Raw genomic sequence first — 20436 nt, forward strand, 5'->3', positions numbered from 1 at the left:
AAAAACGCCGCGGTCCCTAAACTCCAGAATCGCCTTGCCCAAGAAGCAGGCGCCACGTGTCTCAGGTGCCACGTGTCTCAGGTGCCACGTGTCTCAGGCGCCACGTGTCTCAGGCGCCACGTGTCTCAGGCGCCACGTGTCTCTTGTGATCAAGATGTCGTAAACTTCCCGTTGTCCAATCGAGTTGTTGACTTTTTAGTGCACTTTAAAACAAAACCGTTGTCTTTTTTTAAGGAGTTCATTTTCAACTGTTTTACTTAACTTGATTTCACATGTTTGTCGTGGTCAAATCTTGCAATCAAAACTTCGTCCACTTCCCGTTGCCCAATCAATTCCACATTTTGCACACGTGCACAGCTCCGGTGACAATGCATGCCTGTATCAAAATCGACATCAATTAATTCGCTACTTTAAAGCAATTGACATTTTGTATGTACGCCTTATTACTTATATATACTTTGTGTAGGTCAAAAACGCCGCGGTCCCTAAACTGGGGAAATCGGCTCGCACAAAAAGCAGGCGCCGCGTGTCTCAGGCGCCAGTGACAGACTCCTCGACCGTGAGTTAAACGAAGTTGTTAATAAAAGCTTTGTTTTAAAAACACAACTTTTCGAAAGGAGTTCATTATTCAAGACTTCTGAAAGGTTCTTATAATTTCGTTGATGGAAAAACAAACGGAACGCCGGGCTTTTTATAACAGGTTTTATTTGATCGTGTACTCGTAAATAGTTTTGCCTTCTACAGCATCATGACACTTTCCTGGTGTTAGACGCTTTATACGTTCTATTTAGATTAAGGCAGTCATCGACTTACGAACGCCCGTACTTACGAACCAGCTTCCATGATGTATGTTAAAGTAATGTTGACTTACAACGCGAACTTCGCGCTCGCAAACTAAAACGCGCTGGTGTGCATCTACCGGTGGTCATCTCAAGTCAGCCAACCCCATGGCACCTGCTGGGTCTTGTCCCGAGACCTCCTCTTGTCAGCGAGCCTTCGACAACTTCACGTGGCCTCAAAGTTCACCCGAACTGGCACGTGGGGACGTCACCGTCACTTAGTGGTGGCTGGTGGTATTGGTGCGTCTGTGCGCGCGTGCGTGCCACGTGTAATTGTGGTGACTCACTTAACCCCCACTCGCATTTAAATACTGTGCATTGTGTTCTGACTTACGAACAGTTCCACTTACGAATGGCTCTCAGGAACATATTAGTTTGTAAGCCGAGGACTGCCCGTATAGGTATGTTATTTTTTAAATATATTATATGGTACTGTAAATGGCTTCACAAAGATGTTACCTAATTGCTGTACTGCTTCCCGTGTAGGCATCTTATTAACTCACGTCATTGCTTTGCCGAGACTTGTGATCGACCAACCTGGTATCGTAGGTGCATGCCGACCTCGGCTGCCACATGCTGATTTGATATTTATGCTTTGGTTCTTTCGGTAAAGTCACGTAGAAATAAAATAAATAATAGAACACACGACGTTTCGATTGCAACACAAGCAACCGTCATCAGGTGTGAATGAATTCACACCTGATGACGGTCGTATTCTATTATTAATTTTATTTTCTTTCTACACGAGACTTTACCGAAAGAACCAAAGAGTAATTCCTGCAGTCACGAAAGCTTCAAATCACGTTTGATCATTACGGTTAACAACATATTATTGTAACATCTACCATTGCGCAGTATTTACAGCTTCCAGATTGAGCTACAGTATATTAGATCTTTAAAACAAAAATTATGACACGATTTAAATTTTTTGGTAACCAAATCCATTTTCACTTTAGAAAGCGTCGTGAATTATAACATAGCGGAAATATGACCGCGGGACATTATCGTCCAGTGGAATCGTTCATCCAAGCTGCTGCTTAAACCATGAAGGCACAGGCATGAGCGAGAGTTGGCACGTGAAGAGCAGCTGTTTACGATGAGTGTATTTCCGAGTTATCGTCGCGGCAGGTGTGGTTTGGCCACAAGTCATTTGAGAACAGGCCTGGCGGAACGGGAAAGCTCTGGCGGGGAGGAAAAACCCACGAGAAACCTCTTCAACATCCACAGCTCTTCGCCAGACCTGTGGAGCACGTGAATGGAAACCGCAACGCTGCTCACCCCCCCCCCCCCCCCCAGCACAGCTGCAGATAGCTCCCTCAACACGCTGGCAGCCCGTCTTGAGAGCATGGTACGGTATTTTGTTTTCCTGAGTGGTGGGTTACTCAGAGACACACTAGTCGTAGGAGGCAACACACGTTTATTCTACACTTTAGACACTTGTTCACACACGGGATAACTACAACCGGGTCAGGGCAGCCGGCACGCTGCCTGACCCACGACGCCGCTGACGAAGACGCAGCTGACGAAGACGCAGCACGACGGGTTCCATTCCAACGACAGACAGCCCTGATCCAGTCTCAGGACTTCCTTTTTATGCCCCCCCCCCCCCCCCCCCGGGCGTGGCCTAGATCTGCCCTTGGCAACGCCCCCTTCTGGAACCTACCAGAAGGTTCTGGGCGATACCCCAGTGTCCCCTCGGTCACCTTTGGCCCACATCCCTTACCCCGGCCTATCACGTGCCCTGTTAGCCGGCCGGGCTGCTACGTTCTCATATGCCCCTTTCTGCCAGCAACCGTGCTACGTGCCGTAGTGACCCATTCTATGTCACTACACCTGTAAAAGGTTACCAGGCGGTGCATTTGCACATCTGAGTAATTCCACAACAGTAATACTTTTGCACATTTTCAAGTAACAAAGCAAATGTCTACGTTATAATCACATTAAAGTACTTAAGAGTTATTCGACGGCCAAAGAACCATAATATATAGGCAATTAGGTGTCTTTGACAGCAAAACATAGTAAAAATCCTAGCGTACCAGCCCCAGCTCCTTTGAGCTGGTGATTATGGCAAAGCTGTGTACAGAACACGTGCAATTAAAATGTCATCTGGACATGCAAAGCTTTCTGGGATTGTTTTATGTTCTGTTAAAGACATATTGGTGTATGTATTTTCATGAATGGTAACTTTTACACTTGAGCATGTAAATTAGCAATAATTCATCTGGATCCGCATGGATCTCTGGACAAAGCCACTTTTGCGCATTTATATTGTGTAGCTCAGTTAAGCTGCATACGATTCACAGAGCTCTATTAAGCAGGGGCTAGTGAGGAAAGCGTACGATTGGGAGAAGCTTGGCCAGCAGTGGTAGGGATGGGGTGTATCAACCACGTCGAACATTGCTCCAGCCCATGACCAGTCAGCGGGTGACATTCAGGGCATCTCTACAACACTCACATGGACCCTTAACCCCAAGTCAATGGGTCCAGTCAGCGTGTGAGTGCACTGCCAGCAAGAGAGCGAGATGTATGGGGGCCACATGCAGAGGCACTTGCTAAAAGTCCAAAGGCTCGTGACTGGTTTTAATTGTCTTCTGGGTTCTGAGTGCAATTCAGTCTCTGTGGTTTACTGTGAAATTGTACGAGGGCAGATTTGAGCAGGGCGTGAGCTATGAGTATGTATGTAGAACTTATGTCACACCGTACGTAGCCAACCGTGCAAATCAGAGCTCTCAAAGTCATGAGAGCTCTGCACAAATTCTAAACTTATGCCAGACGTGGTCATGCCTGCATCGTAACGTCTTCGTTAAACTACGAGAGTCATCCACGTACCACTTCGTGCGCCACGAGGCGCTGGTATCTGAGAGTGCATCACTCAATACACAAGTAGCCCGCTAATGCACCGCGTGTTTTAAATGTCAAACTTTATTCCACAAGCAATGCCAAACAAGCAGCTTTAAGCCAAAGTTGTTTGGCACAGAATGCCTGGTTTCTATCCAACTGATGCGTGTCTTCATGGCTGTGCTCATACAATATACACAAAATGGCTATTAAAATGATTTTCACTGCATACCTTTTATGTCTCCACACCCCCCCCCGCACTTTGAGTTATTAGTGTAATACAATTTAGACTATAGACCAAATTCACACGTTCTGACAAACAAATTTTCAATTTTTTAATTGGCCTGATTGTTGGTAATTAGTATTTTGGAACACTGAATAGTAACGTTTTAACGAAACGATGTCATCCCCATAGATATAAAAAATAATCTTTGTACCCGTTCGCAGTCCGTACGCGATTGTGGCAGTGAGCCCACTTTTTCCCCCTTCCCTCAAACCATGAGCTGTGCGTTCGGGTTTCTGCCCGTGGAATTTCTGTGCCCCTTCCCTTGTAAACTGCCCGTGCTCTGTATCGGACTGTTGTCGAAAAACAAAAAGCAAAAAAGCAGCAGCAGTCGTAAAACCATGGCGGCATTCCACGATTTTTAAGGCACCGATTCAGCATTGCCGATAATCCAGGGTTGGAATCCGGATAAGCACCTGTAAATAACTGGGTTATCACATGTAGTGAATGGATAGTCTCAGCCTGGTCATTAGTGCACACAATAATAATATTTTTTTTAAAATCCCTATTAACATGAATGAGTTTTTTTCACTTTTTCACTTCATTTGGCAAAGTGTCAGCTCTGAGTAAAACAAAAATTAGAGTGATATTCAACTATCTTTGCAGGGCATTACAATGAGGGTTCGTATGCACATGTTTGTGACTTTTGTGGGATTTGCTAATGGAGTTGATTAAGGCTCCTGCTGAGGACAGAAGCATTTGACGAAAAAAATGTGCCCTAAGTGTGGATTGTCCTGCTGAAGTGACCTCCGAAGTAGGTCTGCGATATAACTTGTTAGGGCTGTTCTCTGGAACAGGGTGAAGTTCTGCTAGCTCGACTTCTAAATGGAAATATATTTATCTTATGACATGTTGCCAATATCACAATTGGAATAAAATTGACATAAAAATTGTTTAGTTTTCAATTTAACAATTGCATATACTGTAATCACAATGGAAATTTACATGAAGTGTATCTATTTTAATATGGAAGCAGACGTAAGGCCTGACTCATGTATAAGTATAGTTACGTTTCTGCACCTATATTAAAAAAAATACATTTAATTTGGGCACCTAGGGCTGTATTTGCATTAACAGCGTGAGACAAAATCGAAAGGGAGCAAAGCTCGCTACCAGTAATAAAAGAAATACAAGCTACCATCATCGGATGACTGAGAGTTCAAGTGCCAATTCGGGGTCAGCTCAGTCTAGTGTTCTGCCAGGGATATCACCAGCCATGATCGTACCCTACCGGTTGAAGGCTTCTCCAACCTGTCACTTTCTAACAATTCTATGCGGCAACAATTCACTTACCACCTGTACATGAGCTTCTATCATTGAACCAAAAAAAATGCATGCCATTTTATGGGAGTTCCTACAGCGGTTGTCTCATGGAAAGGCCAATGCTCAAACCAAAGATAAGAAAATGGCTTTTACATTTCTGGATCGGGGCCACCTCCAAAGATGATCGCTACCACGACTCATTTGAATTGGATGTCACAATGACTTGGCTATGAGCATTAAAATAAGTTATAACTCTATACTCTTTGGTTCTTTCGGTAAAGTCACGCCTGAGGACGACCGCTTGTGCTGGGATCGAAACGTCGTGAAAATATTTTTTGTTTTATTTTTTTCTACCTACGTGACTTTACCGATAGAACCAAAGAGTATAGATTCCTGCAGTCACGAAAGCTTCAAATAAAGTTATAACTCATTTGTAAATCCACCGCTGGATGAAGGCCTCACCATGCCGTTGGTCATGGGGGTTGTTTGACCATACTTCGCTACGATCGTCAGTACGGGTTGAAGCATTGAAAAATCTTGTTGGTTTTTTTTCCATTTCCCAATTGTTTTGTGTACCTTGTTGTTTGCTCTGGCGCTAAAAAAAAGAGGGGTAGCCACAGTGGCCGCTCTGGCGCCATGACGCGCGGCCATAAGAGCGCTCCTCTCATTGGTCATAGGCTGGCCAGCAACGGCGGCTGTCATTGGACCAGACGTTTGCCGTTGTAGGTAGGCGAGACCCTTCGTGACATCAAAAAGGGGAGTGGGGTGGAATGTACCGATTGTTAACTTGCTTCATCAGGCAGTCGACTGATGAAGCTAATTGTAATTACTTTGCTCTCCAACATACCAGTGCCCTGTACTAGTAACAAATTGTCATTCTATTCACGTGACAAACCTTACTAATTGGCTGTGTCAGGTGGTGGCTGGTTTAACGACACATTTCTATATTTACACGATCTAACAAAAAAAACCTGTGTGGATGATATTGGTCGCGAAAGCCTACGTGTTAAACTAGTAAAATGTTGCTAAACACGAATAGGACCACCATGGGTGGGACCTGGACCGTTTTTTTGTTAAATTAAATCTTGATTTGTCACGCGAGGCGTCTGTGTTGAAAATTTCGGCTCGTAAGGTGTCGTAGATCCACATATATTAATCGTCAAATATCCCAAAGAATATAAACAGACAACACGGTAAGTTCAATAAAATTGTGTAAAAAAATGAGAAACTATCAAATACAAAATTACATAACATGCACCTTTATATTGCATATTCCTGATATTCTCACAAAATGAGCTGGTCTGCACGGCAGCTTAGCCAGGTTTAATCTTAAATACAGTGCAACGTGTAATATAAACCAATTTTAACTTTCTGTAAATGATGGGAAGTTAAACATACATGTGGAATATAGTAAAAATATTGCATCGACTGCCAGGGAAATGGACCGCTCACTTCCACTTCGTCATGCCCCTCCAATTAGCACGGTTATCTATGTACGTTGAACTTCTTTTGCAACGTACGTAGCCAACCGCGCTAATCGGAGGCGCGGGGGAAGGACTTCAACATACATAAATACGTGCACCACTTGTCAACACAAACCGAGGAAGGGCTTAATTGTAAGAAGACAATTATGTCATTCAGAATGCACATGTACCATATGTATTGATTTCAGGGTAGAAAGGATGGATTATTGTGAAGAATAATGGAAAAATGATCCATATGTAACCCATGGGTGCCATTGCAGACTTGCTGGTAGCATGCAGTGGTTTCAGTGTTGTAAGGAAAGCTGGATTAAAGAAACATTTGGTTTAAAGCATTTATTTAGTGTTTTGCTCTCGTGATTGACAGAAACCACCAATTTTTGTTCTTCACCAGCTGGTTTAAGATAAAATTTTATTCAATACAATGCAGTGATTAGAGAGCTTGAGCTAAAATCATGCTGTGAGTTTAAATCCCGGTTGGGGTCCAATTCAATATATCATCTCTCAGAGGTCAATACAACAGGGACCGTCTTGTAGGTTAACAGTGGATGTACTATAGGCAGGCTGGTCCCTGTCATGGAAATGTGGAGTTACACTGCTGGCTCAAGGCCACCGGTAAAGTTGAGAGCTGCCTCACTGCTCACCTGAGCAGAGAGACAATCTTACTTGGCACTATTTAAAACCTTGCTTTATATTCAACACGTAGCAGTCAATATAACTGACTTTTCTCCGTATGAGTAGTTGGAGCACAAGCTGATTTTTTGACAGCTACAGTGATACAAAAATGACCTTTCAAACGTTTCCCAATACACTTTCTGCATAATTCGGTTCAACACTGTCACACCACGTGACAAGAGAGTATGAGCGTATCCTGACATTTAAAGGTGTCCATCTTCCGACATACAGAAATGACGAACAAAAAATACGCTTGCATAAAACATGTTTTGGGAAAACAAAATATTCATCAACACCTGTAAAATAGATTCAAGTCAGTGGTGGAATCTATATGACAGAAAGGGACATTGCATGTTTTCGCAAAGCGGCTGATCTTGGAAAACGGCTCTTTTTCCATAACCAGCATGTCATCCACACATATGAGCTTTTAATTTGCATTCTCAATGTGCCAAAAAATATATATGTATAAAGACATCAGCAACAAAGTGCAAGATGACTGTGGTGCAAGCCTAAAACTCAACGCTGGAAATTAAGAGTGCCCCTCGGTATAATTTTGTGCAAAACGTTATTCGTATATTCCCATCGACAAGACAGTTCCAGCTGGTTGAGCAATTGGCGACAAAGTTATATTTAGTATTGGAATGGCAACAGAAAAGTGGCTTTTGTTTGGTCCCAACTCAATTATACCTACTATTTTTTTTACAACTGCCCTACCAAACCCAAAATAGTAACCCTAGGAGTTGGCCACATGGCTGGATGACGCCGAATGCCTGTGTTGTGCCGGTTTTCTTTCCTTTACAGGAGACAAAGCAAACCAAATAACATATATAAGACAAGAGTTATAAAAAAGAAAAGTCCCAAATCTTGGTAAACAATGGCTGAAAATGCAAGTGAATGTGCTTCTGTTTAAACAAAGGATGAATAACAAGAAGGAATGGAAAGGAAAATTGGAATAGGTTCAAAAATTGCTCCATAATAAGGTAACGTGCTGTCTGAAATTCTCATTAGGCTATACCCAAACTCATGAAGGTAATGTTGTGCTTTTAGAAAGCAGCCAAATTACCATGAGAATCTGAGGGCAAATGGACTGCAGTGATAAACAAAGCCTCAGGTCAATGTGCAGACAAACCAGCAAATATACATATGCACAACAGATACTCAAAGCTCATTTGTTAGAGTGGTTGAGGGGTGAGTTTTGTGTCCGGCCACCTTCATGTCCACATTTCAAGTGCTTACACAGTGTATAAGGTACTCATTTAACGACCGAATAAATCGGATATATAATTTCACCGATGTTTCAAGAATCAAACCTGGAGTTGCTCGCCTAATAGTGCACCGAGAAAAACACATCAGCTGTCCCCAATTGTCTACACACCCATATACAGCCTTAAAGAAATATTCCCTGTTAAGTTAAAGAACGTTGGGTGAAAGTGGCTGTTAGCAAGGACAGCATGGCACATAAGGTGCTGGGTATTATTTCCAATTTTAACCACACTACACCACGACAAGTGTTAATACACCACTCACCACTGATCTTGTGCATAGCCACAATTTGAATATCCCTAAATGAAATTGGAGTGCAATGCTCAAATACATCAGTGCTCTGAATACAAAGCACACAACAAAGGGGCTAATTTTCCACTGTGAGTCTCATAGTTTAAAACATTGTGTGCTGGACCCTGTGGTAAACCAAGCTAAAACAGGAAAAGCTGTTTCTCCGCTGCTTGTCCTCACGTTTCACCCACCTTATCCAGATCCCTGCCCCCACTGGGCTAGTATTAGATTCCAGGAGGGCTGACCTTCCCTGGGAATGCGTCTAGCCAAGGTTGCCGGAAGGGTGGAGATCAGGAAGCTACGTTTGAAAAACTTCGTCTAAAGCAATGGCTAATCCAGTGATAAGCAAGGCCCTGGCATGTAAATAAAATGTTTGTTGCAATGTTTGGTGTAATCTTTGTTCATAAACATGGTGTTTGAGGACAGCAAGTGGCATCACAATTGTTTCCTGGGCGAGGACAATGCTATGGCTGTAGTATTGAAGAGGGCTCCATGAAGAGGGCTCCGTGAAGAGGGTTCTCGTTCTTCCAGGGCTACTGGTGACTTGTTCCCGTGACTGGTGTTACAGTCACGGGAACAAGAACTCGTGTTATTGTTCCCACAAACAAAGCCGGGCCGACGATGTTCTCGAAACGGACAAGTACGGTCTGCCTAGACAACCACATCAGCCTGAGCCGGTAGAGTGAGCTGTAACCAAGACGTGTAGCAGCACAATTACACAAGGGGGCTGTGCTTAGTTCTTTTTGTCGAGGTGGCTGCCTGCTTTCGGCCGGACGCTCTCGGAAACAGTCGTGAAGTCACGGGGTGAACGTGGTAGAGACGTGGCTGAAATAACAAATTATGGCTTGGATTTCATAACATAACCCAAGCATGGATTAAAACGTGTTTTAAAAAGTTACCATTGCTTCCTGCCAGTGAAGAGAAGGGAGACAGAGGGACCGGGGTCACACTGAAGCATGTATCGGGACAAAACATCAGCTGTGGTCCTGTTTCAGAAATGGCCCTATTTTGTCCAGATTTGTTTTTAACAGCTGAGCTGATCTACGTTGCAGTGATTTCTTTCAGTGTTTAATATATTCATATTTAACTGAAAATGCTAAAATAGGACAAAAAGATGATTGCCTGTGATGCACACTGTGGAGTAATTACATCTGTGTACAACGCACAGTTAAGTGCAGAGGAGCATACATAGATGCAAGGAAATAATCAAGCATCCACATACAAACATGTGCTGTGACAGTTATGGAACACTCCAAAAAAATAATTATTTTCAAATAAAAACCTCTCTTGGCCATTTCAAACACAATACAAACAGAATAGTGGAATGATTTTGGGATAGCTGGTACGTATGCCATGGTGTTATATATTCTTTACATTATTTTAACTTGTGTGCACACAATTTCAAAGCCTCATCTCATCAGCGGTCACACGTGAAATTGGAAGTTTTGAAAGGAAACAAATTCGTTAAATTTAAAATAGTTACGCTTCCCTCAATTATATGTAAGTGCCACCATCGTCTGCACAAGTTGCCACTCGGTAGTTGGGCAAAACTGAGGTAGTGCTGCCAACATACAAAATATCCTACAGCTCTGCGAGGTTCGTCTTCCTGTAAGCCAAGTCAACGGTGTGCTCGCCCCACCTAGGAAAGTACAAGTTCACGTGATATAAATGGATTAGGAAAGGGTAATCAATTACATTTCCCTATATTGAATGATTGAGTACCTGTGGCCTAATTTGACATTTGTAAATGAGACCTAGGACAGTTGTAAAAAAAAGATTGAGTAGCCACAAATTGTGGAATTTTGGAATTGGGCTAATAAAAATCACGACCTTGAAAATGACATTTTAATAATTAACTTGAATGCATAATAGTTGAAGGCTTAAAACTTGAGCCTAAATCTTGTGAGGATATATCAAACAATAAATATTGCAGTAATGCAGCTTGCGAGTCTGAATCTAAAACTGTTTTACAGTTACAAAATAAATTGTAATTTGGTGGATTCAGTAAAGTAATTTTGTAACTAAGTAAAGTGATTGCTAGAATCATCTTAGTTATTTACAACACTTGTTAAATGTGAAACTTATTTTGCAAATACATGACGGTGGAATTTTTCACAACCCCAGGATTTATGTAATGATTACAAGGGATGGAAAACACAGCACATTGACCCATGCGCACACATACGTTAAATTACCCTTAAAGCAGCATTCAATGCATTTCAGTGCTGGAGTTGAACGTGCTCTGAAACTTTGCATCTAAGCTCTGCATCGCGTAAGGCATACACGAGGGAGTTATAATGAGAAGGGTTCAAGGAAAAACTATCACGCCTTACACAAACGGAGCATAAAACAACAAAAACGGAATAATCTTGGGGGGCAGGGATGGCGCAGCATCTTGTGTAACAGTAAACAAGCCAACCCACCCAATAGTTAAACTCTCCTTTCCCACATTGCTCTTTATTTACTTACGTACTAACGAGCCGCGCAAAAATACCCAGACTCCCATTCCCTCGGAACATTTAAAGGCTGCACGCAGCCGCGCCGGTGCCATCGCGCGGGCACCCCAAGTGCTCGGCGGCTTGAGGGCACGACCCTCCCGCGTCACTGCTGCACGTGCTCCGAGTAAAGCAACCCCTCTGCCGAGATGGCGTCGCCAAGGCCGACCGTCCTCGCGGGGTGGGCGCACACCAGCACGGGGCTGTAGTAGAAGCTCACGCCCTCCCGCTTCCAGGCCGACACGGGGAGCGCGGGGTCAAAGGTCACCTCGTCACTCCTCCCGGCCAGCCGGTCGATGCGCGACGCCGCGAAGCTGCGCGGCGCCCGCAGCGTCAGCCGCTCGTCGACGCCGCGGCACGCCTGCGCCCCCGCGGCCCGGGCGCCGGCGGCCACGGCGGCCTCGCCGTTGAGCCACTCGCCGTCGAGCGTGGCGAGCACGTGGAAGGCCAGAGTGTGGAAGTGCACGCGGCTCAGCGACGACTCGGCGTCGGCGCCCGCGCCGCCGTAGTGTGTCAGCAGCCAGGCGATGATGTCGCATACGACGCCCACGTCCGGTGCGCCGTTCCACGCGTCCAAGTCTGGGAACGGGCCGCTGCCGGCTTGGTTGGCGAAGAGCAGCTCTTGCTCGTTGAGGCCCAGCGACGTCACCACCGGCAGCACCTACAATGGAAGGCGAGGAGTATCTTGGAATCGACATTCAGTCGAGGAGTCATTTACTCACGACTTCATTTATCAAGTATATTTTACATGAATAATCTCAAACGTTGCATCCCATCCATGCATATCTGTAGGTCAGCTATTCTTCTTGTGATTGATGAATTACCGAGGAGATTCCAATCTGTAGTTTCCTGCAGAGAAGAAGTTCAGTGATGCTAAGCTTTATCACGACCATGATCTGAAGGCAGTGAGAATTTCTGCGCTGTAATACCGATGAAGATAATGCGAAAGCACACACTCGGCCTCACCATCTCTAGGACCATCTCCATGTATTCGCGGTCGGCCATGCTGGCCAGCTCTAGATGCACAGCTGTCTCGGCAGGTATCTCACTTAGAGACGTGACCACCTGCATACACGCATGCACGCACACACCTATGTATCAACCCAGGCAAGCACAGGATAGCCATGCACACAGGATTCCCACGGGATGAACGATACCCAAGGGAATGGATGCAGGACACCTAAGCTCTGCAAATCATTAGTATAAAATTACTTTCAAAACTCCCCCTTGCTTGAGGCAACGTTTTCCACCCCCCTTGAGATCTGGAGGATTACTGCATGCTGATATTTCATAAATTTCTCGAACCATCTAGTCAAGATGCTAGGATAACAAGTGAGTCTTTGTTGTGACCAGAGCAATGTTAACAAGAACTCGCCCTAAGAAAGCAATGTGGACGTACTTTATATTTAAATTACCATGCTAAAAAGCTTGATACAATTTTACGTGTTTGGGTGCTTTAGCATCTGCTTTGCTCGCAAAAGACCTCATCCAGACGTTGGGTCCAAAAGTCCTTGCCCTGGCCCTCCATCATGTGAAAGCCTGACAGTACAACCAGGTCAGGCCGGAACTCCTCCAGGTTTTCCACGAGCGTCTCCAGGAAGCGCATCCCTGCGTTGGCCTGGTCATGCGAGAAGATGAACCGGGACGCCAGGGGGGCCTCCACGTCAGCCCAACGCTCGCCTGCAAGAAATGGACGGAAACTATCTCTCCTGGCCGCTGTAAACCTCTTTTAACAATTAAATGTGAACTTTAAAGTCTCAGGTGCTATGTCATGACCACCATCGCAATATTTTTACTACATGGATGGGTGTGGCCAATACTCTAGATTAAATGATTGCATGAGGGAGCAATACTGTAAAAACAGAGAGAGGGAACGTGACTATTCTGACCCTGGGGCACTATTATGGGATTTGGGTGAAGACAAAGAAAATTAATTCAGGGATAAAATTCTAAAAAAGAAAGGCTCTATTATGGGCTTAAGAGTTCCCATTCAGCAAAATTATTATAATCAAACACATTGACATAAGCATGTTAAAATGCACATTGTATATTAGAGATGGAATCCTGCATTAATTAAATCAATGGATTGAATTGCGTATATGTCAGAATAAATGTTCTTAAATTTGTATGTATTGCAGTTAACGGGTTCATGTCACGAAATAATACATTTCTAAAGCGAGTGACGACCTTGAGTAGAGAAAATGTATCAACATTGCTGAATATGGAAAATTCGTCAATCCTTCATTATAGTGATGAATTGATCATCTCATTTCATACTTGTGTACTGGATTCAACTGAGTCGCAGACGTACTTCTTGGAGGCAACACATATTTATTAACACCAACACATAACACAAAGGGGTTACTGCCCCTTTACCAGATGACCTATGGTGGTGGAACACCAGGCTAACTACGCTAGTTACTGGGAGTAGCTACAACAGACAGGACCCTAGCTGGAGTCCTCGTACACGTGTTGGTGACTTCTTCTTGGACGTAGAACGTAGATCGTAGATCTTCAGATGACGGCAGCAACGCTGAATCCCGGTCCCCTGTGCGGACCCCGGTTTACATGCTGCTGGGTCGTGGCTGGCCCCGCCCTTGGCCACGACCACCTTCGAGAAACCTCTTGTCGTTTCTCGACCCTTCCCGTAGGAACTACCCTGACACGTGACCACCCCCAAGCCCCCACCCGGGGGCCCTTGTGTAGATCTTACTGGTCACGTGCCTTCCAGGGTCAACCAGAGTGTCATGGCCTAGGGCAGGGGTGGGGAACGTCCGGCCCACGGGCCGTATAAGGCCCGCAAAATCATTTGGTCTGGCCCTGCCAAGGCAACCGAACGACTCGAAATTCAATCAATCTAGGCGCTTTTTTCATAGCAACATAAATTTAATTTTGTATGGCCCGCGAATGATTTTATAAAGATCCAAATGGCCCTTGGCAGAAAAAAGGTTCCCCACCCCTGGCCTAGGGTAACCTCATCCCATGGCTGACACTCTCACACTTCCTCCTGGAGGAGTCAGCACTGCACGCCACGCGTGGTGCCACTGAGCGCTATCTCAGGGCTCACCGAGCCCCCTCTAGGGCTGGTGCTACACCCACCTTCGGGGTGTTCACGATGACAATGCATCGCACGCCGTGCCTCTCTAGGGCCGGCACCACACAGTGACATCCACGATGTCACTCCACTTGTTACAATACCACAAGTCCTACCCGATGAGCAATGCTGGGGCCTGACACTCGTGCCTTCGCAGCGAGTTAAAATACGCACTGGACCCGGCTGTTTAACATGGCATTCTAGTGCTGCTGCTGTATCCCCATCATTATATTAGCAGGCCTGTGACATCAAAGGGGGGGGCACAACTTTGCTCTTGTGAGCACTGGTATGACGGTGTGGCTGGTGCCCTTTTAAAAGGAATGATCCCAGTGCCAGTTGTCAACGTCACGAGATCTTCGAAGCAGCAATACGTCTGTGCCTTAATATCAAGCGTCTTTGTCTGCCACAAGACCATGTATCAAAGCTGAACGGTCAAAATTTACAAAAAATAGATTTTCAATCTTGATTTGAAGCTTTCGTGACTGCAGGAATCCATACTCTTTATTGATTTTATTTTATACCTACGTGACTTTACCGAAAGAACCAAAGGGTATATATTTTCACGTACGCTAGGGTAATCTAACCGATGTTAACATGAAACTTTCCTGGGAAACAATGTTTTAAAAATATCTCTCGAGACCAAAGACCAGGGTTTGCTTTGTGCGAGGGGAGGGGGCTGCCCAATCCCATCAGTCTTGGTAACTAATTTGGCACAACCCCCAGCAAGGTCTAAGATTCCTCCCTCTCAGGACGATTCAAGTTAAGTTTCTTCATGGAATAATTTTAATGGTAGGTTTATTTGAACAGTGAAAGACAGAATAACAACAAAATCCAGAAAAACGCATGTCAAAAATGTTATAAATTGATTTGCATTTTAATGAGGGAGATACGTATTTGACCCCTCTGCAAAACATGACTTAGTACTTGGTGGCAAAACCCTTGTTGGCAATCACAGATGTCAGACGTTTCTTGTAGTTGGCCACCAGGTTTGCACACATCTCAGGAGGGATTTTGTCCCACTCTTCTTTGCAGATCTTCTCCAAGTCATTAAGGTTTCGAGGCTGACGTTTGGCAACTCGAACCTTCAGCTCCCTCCACAGATTTTCTATGGGATTAAGATCTGGAGACTGGCTAGGCCACTCCAGGACCTTAATGTGCTTCTTCTTGAGCCACTCCTTTGTTGCCTTGGCCGTGTGTTTTGGGTCATTGTCATGCTGGAATACGCATCCACGACCCATTTTCAATGCCCTGGCTGAGGGAAGGAGGTTCTCACCCAAGATTTGACGGTACATGGCCCCGTCCATCGTCCCTTTGATGCGGTGAAGTTGTCCTGTCCCCTTAGCAGAAAAACACCCCCAAAGCATAATGTTTCCACCTCCATGTTTGACGGTGGGGATGGTGTTCTTGGGGTCATAGGCAGCATTCCTCCTCCTCCAAACACGGCGAGTTGAGTTGATGCCAAAGAGCTCCATTTTGGTCTCATCTGACCACAACACTTTCACCCAGTTGTCCTATGAATCATTCAGATGTTCATTGGTAAACATCAGACGGGCATGTATATGTGCTTTCTTGAGCAGGGGGACCTTGCGGGCACTGCAGGATTTCAGTCCTTCACGGCGTAGTGTGTTACCAATTGTTTTCTTGGTGACTATGGTCCCAGCTGCCTTGAGATCATTGACAAGATCCTCCCGTGTAGGTCTGGGCTGATTCCTCACCGTTCTCATGATCATTGCAACTCCACGAGGTGAGATCTTGCATGGAGCCCCAGGCCGAGGGAGATTGACAGTTCTTTTGTGTTTCTTCCATTTGCGAATAATTGCACCAACTGTTGTCACCTTCTCACCAAGCTGCTTGGCAATGGTCTTGTAGCCCATTCCAGCCTTATGTAGGTCTACAATCTTGTCCCTGACATCCTTGGAGAGCTCTTTGGTCTTGGTCATGGTGGAGAGTTTGGAATCTGATTGATTGATTGCTTCTGTGGACAGGTGTCTTTTATACAGGTAACAAGCTGAGATTAGGAGCACTCCCTTTAAGAGTGTGCTCCTAATCTAAGAGTGTGCTCCTAATCTAAGCTCGTTACCTGTATAAAAGACACCTGGGAGCCAGAAATCTTTCTGATTGAGAGGGGGTCAAATACTTATTTCCCTCATTAAAATGCCAATCAATTGATAACATTTTTGACATGCGTTTTTCTGGATTTTGTTGTTATTCTGTCTCTCACTGTTCAAATAAACCTACCATTAAAATTATAGACTGATCATTTCTTTGTCAGTGGGCAAACGTACAAAATCAGCAGGGGATCAAATACTTTTTTCCCTCACTGTATATCTCACTAACCAATGGAGGGCTAAACTCTCCCAGACCATATCCCCCAGACTGCCCTAGGTGCCCCCTGGGTGCCATCCAAATGTACATTCACGCCTTCTGGGACTGTCCCACCATCAAGACATTCTATGATAAAATAACCGAACTGTACAACGTGATGTCTGGCACCAAGATACTACCTAGCATTGAATCCTCCCTCCTGGGCCGTAAACCCCAAGGTATCACCAGGCACCAACACACCCTTCTCCAAGCATTTAACATTTCGGTTAGAAAGACCATGCTCAGCTCCTGGAAGAATCACAAGGCACCCTCATTCATCCTCTGGAATAACTCCCTATTCGCCCGAGCAGCTTGAGAACACCTGAGTCTGAAACTGATAAATAGGGAAGGGGAGTTCACCCAGATCTGGGGCCCCCTCGTAAATGCCACTTCAGAGACCCTGAGTTTACTTGATTGAACTTGATATGAGACTGACTCTCCTCCACCTCCCCTCTTTCCCCCTTCCCCGAAGAAAAGGGATCAGACGCACGTACCACATAATGCTACGGTTCTATATGTCCGTGTTGGTTGTCTGTCTGTGCTGCCTATCCCGCTATGCACCACTCGCCTGTCCCGGAAGTTGTACACCCCCCCCCCCACCCCGTGGTTGGATCAATGAAAATAATTTAGAAAAAATATATATTACTTCACTATCACCCCCAGCAGCAATCTGTAATGTTGTGCCCTCCCGGGGTCAGACATTATCCCACAGTGGTGAGGTGCAGTAGGGAGGGCGGGTGTGTGGAAAGTGAGCCGTGACGAGAGGAAAAGGAACGAATGTGACCAGATGGTTCACGAGCACCAGACCTTAGCTAGGCTAGTGTCTGGCACAATTTAACATGCCTTGGAAACACAGGGCTAGGCTCCTGAAATAATTATTATAAAGTGTCCAGAAACAACATTGCTTTACTTTTCCTAAATGTATGATAATGCAGCATCTCCTAATGTGGCCACGCACCTGCTTTGTACTCAAGGATGAGGTGGTACTGATCCTGGTCTGTGAGCGACTCTGGTGGTACGAGCACCCTCTCGTCGAGCAGCTCGTGCAGCTTTGGACCCACAGGACCACACAGCAACACCTGCACACCATTCGCATGCACAGGATAAGCGTGACCCTGATGAGCCCTTCAGATGGTAGGGCTGTCAGCCTGTAAGGCCTTGAGAGCACGAGACCAACGTAAAAATCAGGTACACTCTCCACCCAGAAAAAAACTCAACCACACTTCCACCGAAGACAATAAACATAACGATAAATATAACGTACCACCATTTCTTGTAAGTTCTATGAGAAGCCTCTTATTATGATCGCTACAAAAAATGTTGCAAGGACACTGGAATGTTTTCTTGGTGCCAAGATGCACTTATCCCCCACAACTTAAGCTCTAGCTTATTCAAAATTGCAACGTTTGCCGATAAGGCTCAGGTGGTGCTAAAATTGTTACCCCAGCAGTGATTGATCATATTTGGTCTAATGCCAAATAATTAAAGACGGAGAGACATAAAGATGTGCCACCATGACAGCCCTTGTTGTGTTACTGCTGTGTCCATGGAAATGCTTATTCTGAGCTGGAAAATCTCAATGCACAAGCACGGGCTTGTGCAGCCTGCCCTGCTGCTATCCCCTCCGCAGTGTAGCTTCTCAAGCAACAACAACTGCTCCTCATGCCAGTCCTTACTTTCTCTCATTTTCCATTGCGTTTTTTTGGTTAGTTTCCGTATTTTAATGTATCTGAATGCCTTATTGATTCATTGTCTCTGATGGCCACTCGTGTTTAAATCACTGTTTCACTGTTCCCTCTGTTTGTCCCCCATTTCGTCCGTCTGCAGATGTAACTTTTCACTCTTCGTGTTAGAACAGTGTCTCTGTGTTTAACTGCTTCACTGTAACTTAAATATTTATGTTTATACAGGATGGCCCAAAAGTCAGGCAAACAAGGGTTACATTTTTTAAAACAAATTATATAGGGTTATTTTATTTATTTGAACAAATTCACAAAATGACTTCCCATAACATGAATGTACGAATTTTCTTTTGAATGAATTTAGGACTTTTTAAAAAAGATTATAGCTACTTTCTTTAACATACATAAGCACGAAATGAACTCGTTGGTCTTCAGTCAATTTTCTTTCAATTTTTAAATGTCATCTGAAAAGGAAGAAAATAGATAATGATAACAGATAAAATAGTATACTCTTTGGTTCTTTCAGTAAAGTCACGAAGGTATAAAATACAATAAATCACGACGTTTCTTTTTAAAACAGTCTGCCTCAGCAGCAGGCCATGCCTTCCCACCTGATGACGGACTTAACGAAAAAATATTATGAAAACGTTTTAATGCCAGTGTGCAAATAAATGAAAGAAGCCCATGTGTCCCGGACGTTTGGGCCATTGTCTGTCACCGTATTTGTTTGTTCTCAGACGTGTTTCCTCCTTTTGGTTGCTAATCCCTCATTATCCCAGGATCCAGTCAATATTAATTATATAACTTGCACTCCAGTAATGACATAACAAGTTCAAGATCGCAGTACCTGCATACCTCGGAATTCCACGCAAAATACAGTCCCGCATTTTTCTCAGCACCGATGACACTTCAAACTCAGGTTGGATGGACCAAGAGACACGATATACGCACGTCGCCAGATAATGTTATGTGCTTTTAGGCTTGTATTTTGGATCAGTATGGAATGTGCAGCTATCGTTAGGACCTTGAGATGACATTGATATTCATTTAAATTTTACAAGAGAGATTTGGGCAACCTTAACAATTCAAGGACTTGTCACAACAATTTGATGCAGGTAGCATGCGGTCATCTATACTAGCACACAATAGCGTCCCCTCTTGTGAATGAGATCACTGGACCTTTTACATCTACTTAACAAAAAATAACACTGCTAGATAACAAAGCGGACCAAAACTGAACGCACAACACCGTAGAAAATATTTGCATTTAATAACAAACTTGATCTTACTTTGTTTACAATGAACAATAAACACTTATCCATTCATTAGCACCAGTGGCAGCTTAAATTTATGACCCTGAGTCCTCTCCAAGTGTGTCTCTCAGGGAACCGAGAGTAGATAAAATCTTCTCCCAACAATGCCTCTCTCCAAGCTGCCCCTTATGGCACATCATGAGGCTATGTCCGCTCTGACTTCCTGGGAAGTCTGTGCGCCTGGTTGGCTGTGATCCCACTAGAAATACCGTAAGCCTGCTGCAATATTTAAAGCCCCAAAATGCTGCTGCACTTTCTCATTGAGTTGCGCAGACATTCGCGGATTTTGTATTGTTCCAAAAATGACGATTCCCCTGTTGAAGAACAAACGAGGAAAACATCCCACTGTCTTTTTGCTTTCAAAAGTGGGCCAGACGATCCCTCCAGAGGTAGAGTTAAAGTTCCGCGTAAATATCTGGCTGAATCGCACCGTTGAGAAGCAAAATTTTACTTGGAACCAATTCATGCAGAAAAATACAGGGTTCACTGCTCGTTTGGCAGTTTTAAGCAATTAGTGTCATGACTATAATAAAAAAACACCATGATTACACAACT

At 44.5% G+C, this 20436-nt stretch overlaps 1 protein-coding gene across 1 annotated transcript in view; it reads right to left on the reverse strand.

Moving 5' to 3' along the window:
* Positions 1-2239: 2239 nt before the first annotated feature.
* ADPGK (ADP dependent glucokinase) overlaps positions 2240-20436 on the reverse strand; it is a 42015-nt gene continuing 23818 nt past the window's right edge. The window contains exons 5-8 of the mRNA XM_032968191.2: positions 17845-17965; positions 12912-13108; positions 12395-12493; positions 2240-12089 (exon numbers count right to left, since the gene is read on the reverse strand). Of these exons, the coding sequence (XP_032824082.2) occupies positions 11535-12089; positions 12395-12493; positions 12912-13108; positions 17845-17965 (972 nt within the window). The 3' untranslated portion in view covers positions 2240-11534. The remainder of the gene's footprint in view (positions 12090-12394; positions 12494-12911; positions 13109-17844; positions 17966-20436) is intronic.

Source organism: Petromyzon marinus, chromosome 1, assembly GCF_048934315.1.
Source record: "Petromyzon marinus isolate PM22_M1 ecotype Great Lakes invasive population chromosome 1, UKy_Petmar_22M1.pri1.0, whole genome shotgun sequence".
Lineage (NCBI taxonomy): Eukaryota > Metazoa > Chordata > Hyperoartia > Petromyzontiformes > Petromyzontidae > Petromyzon > Petromyzon marinus.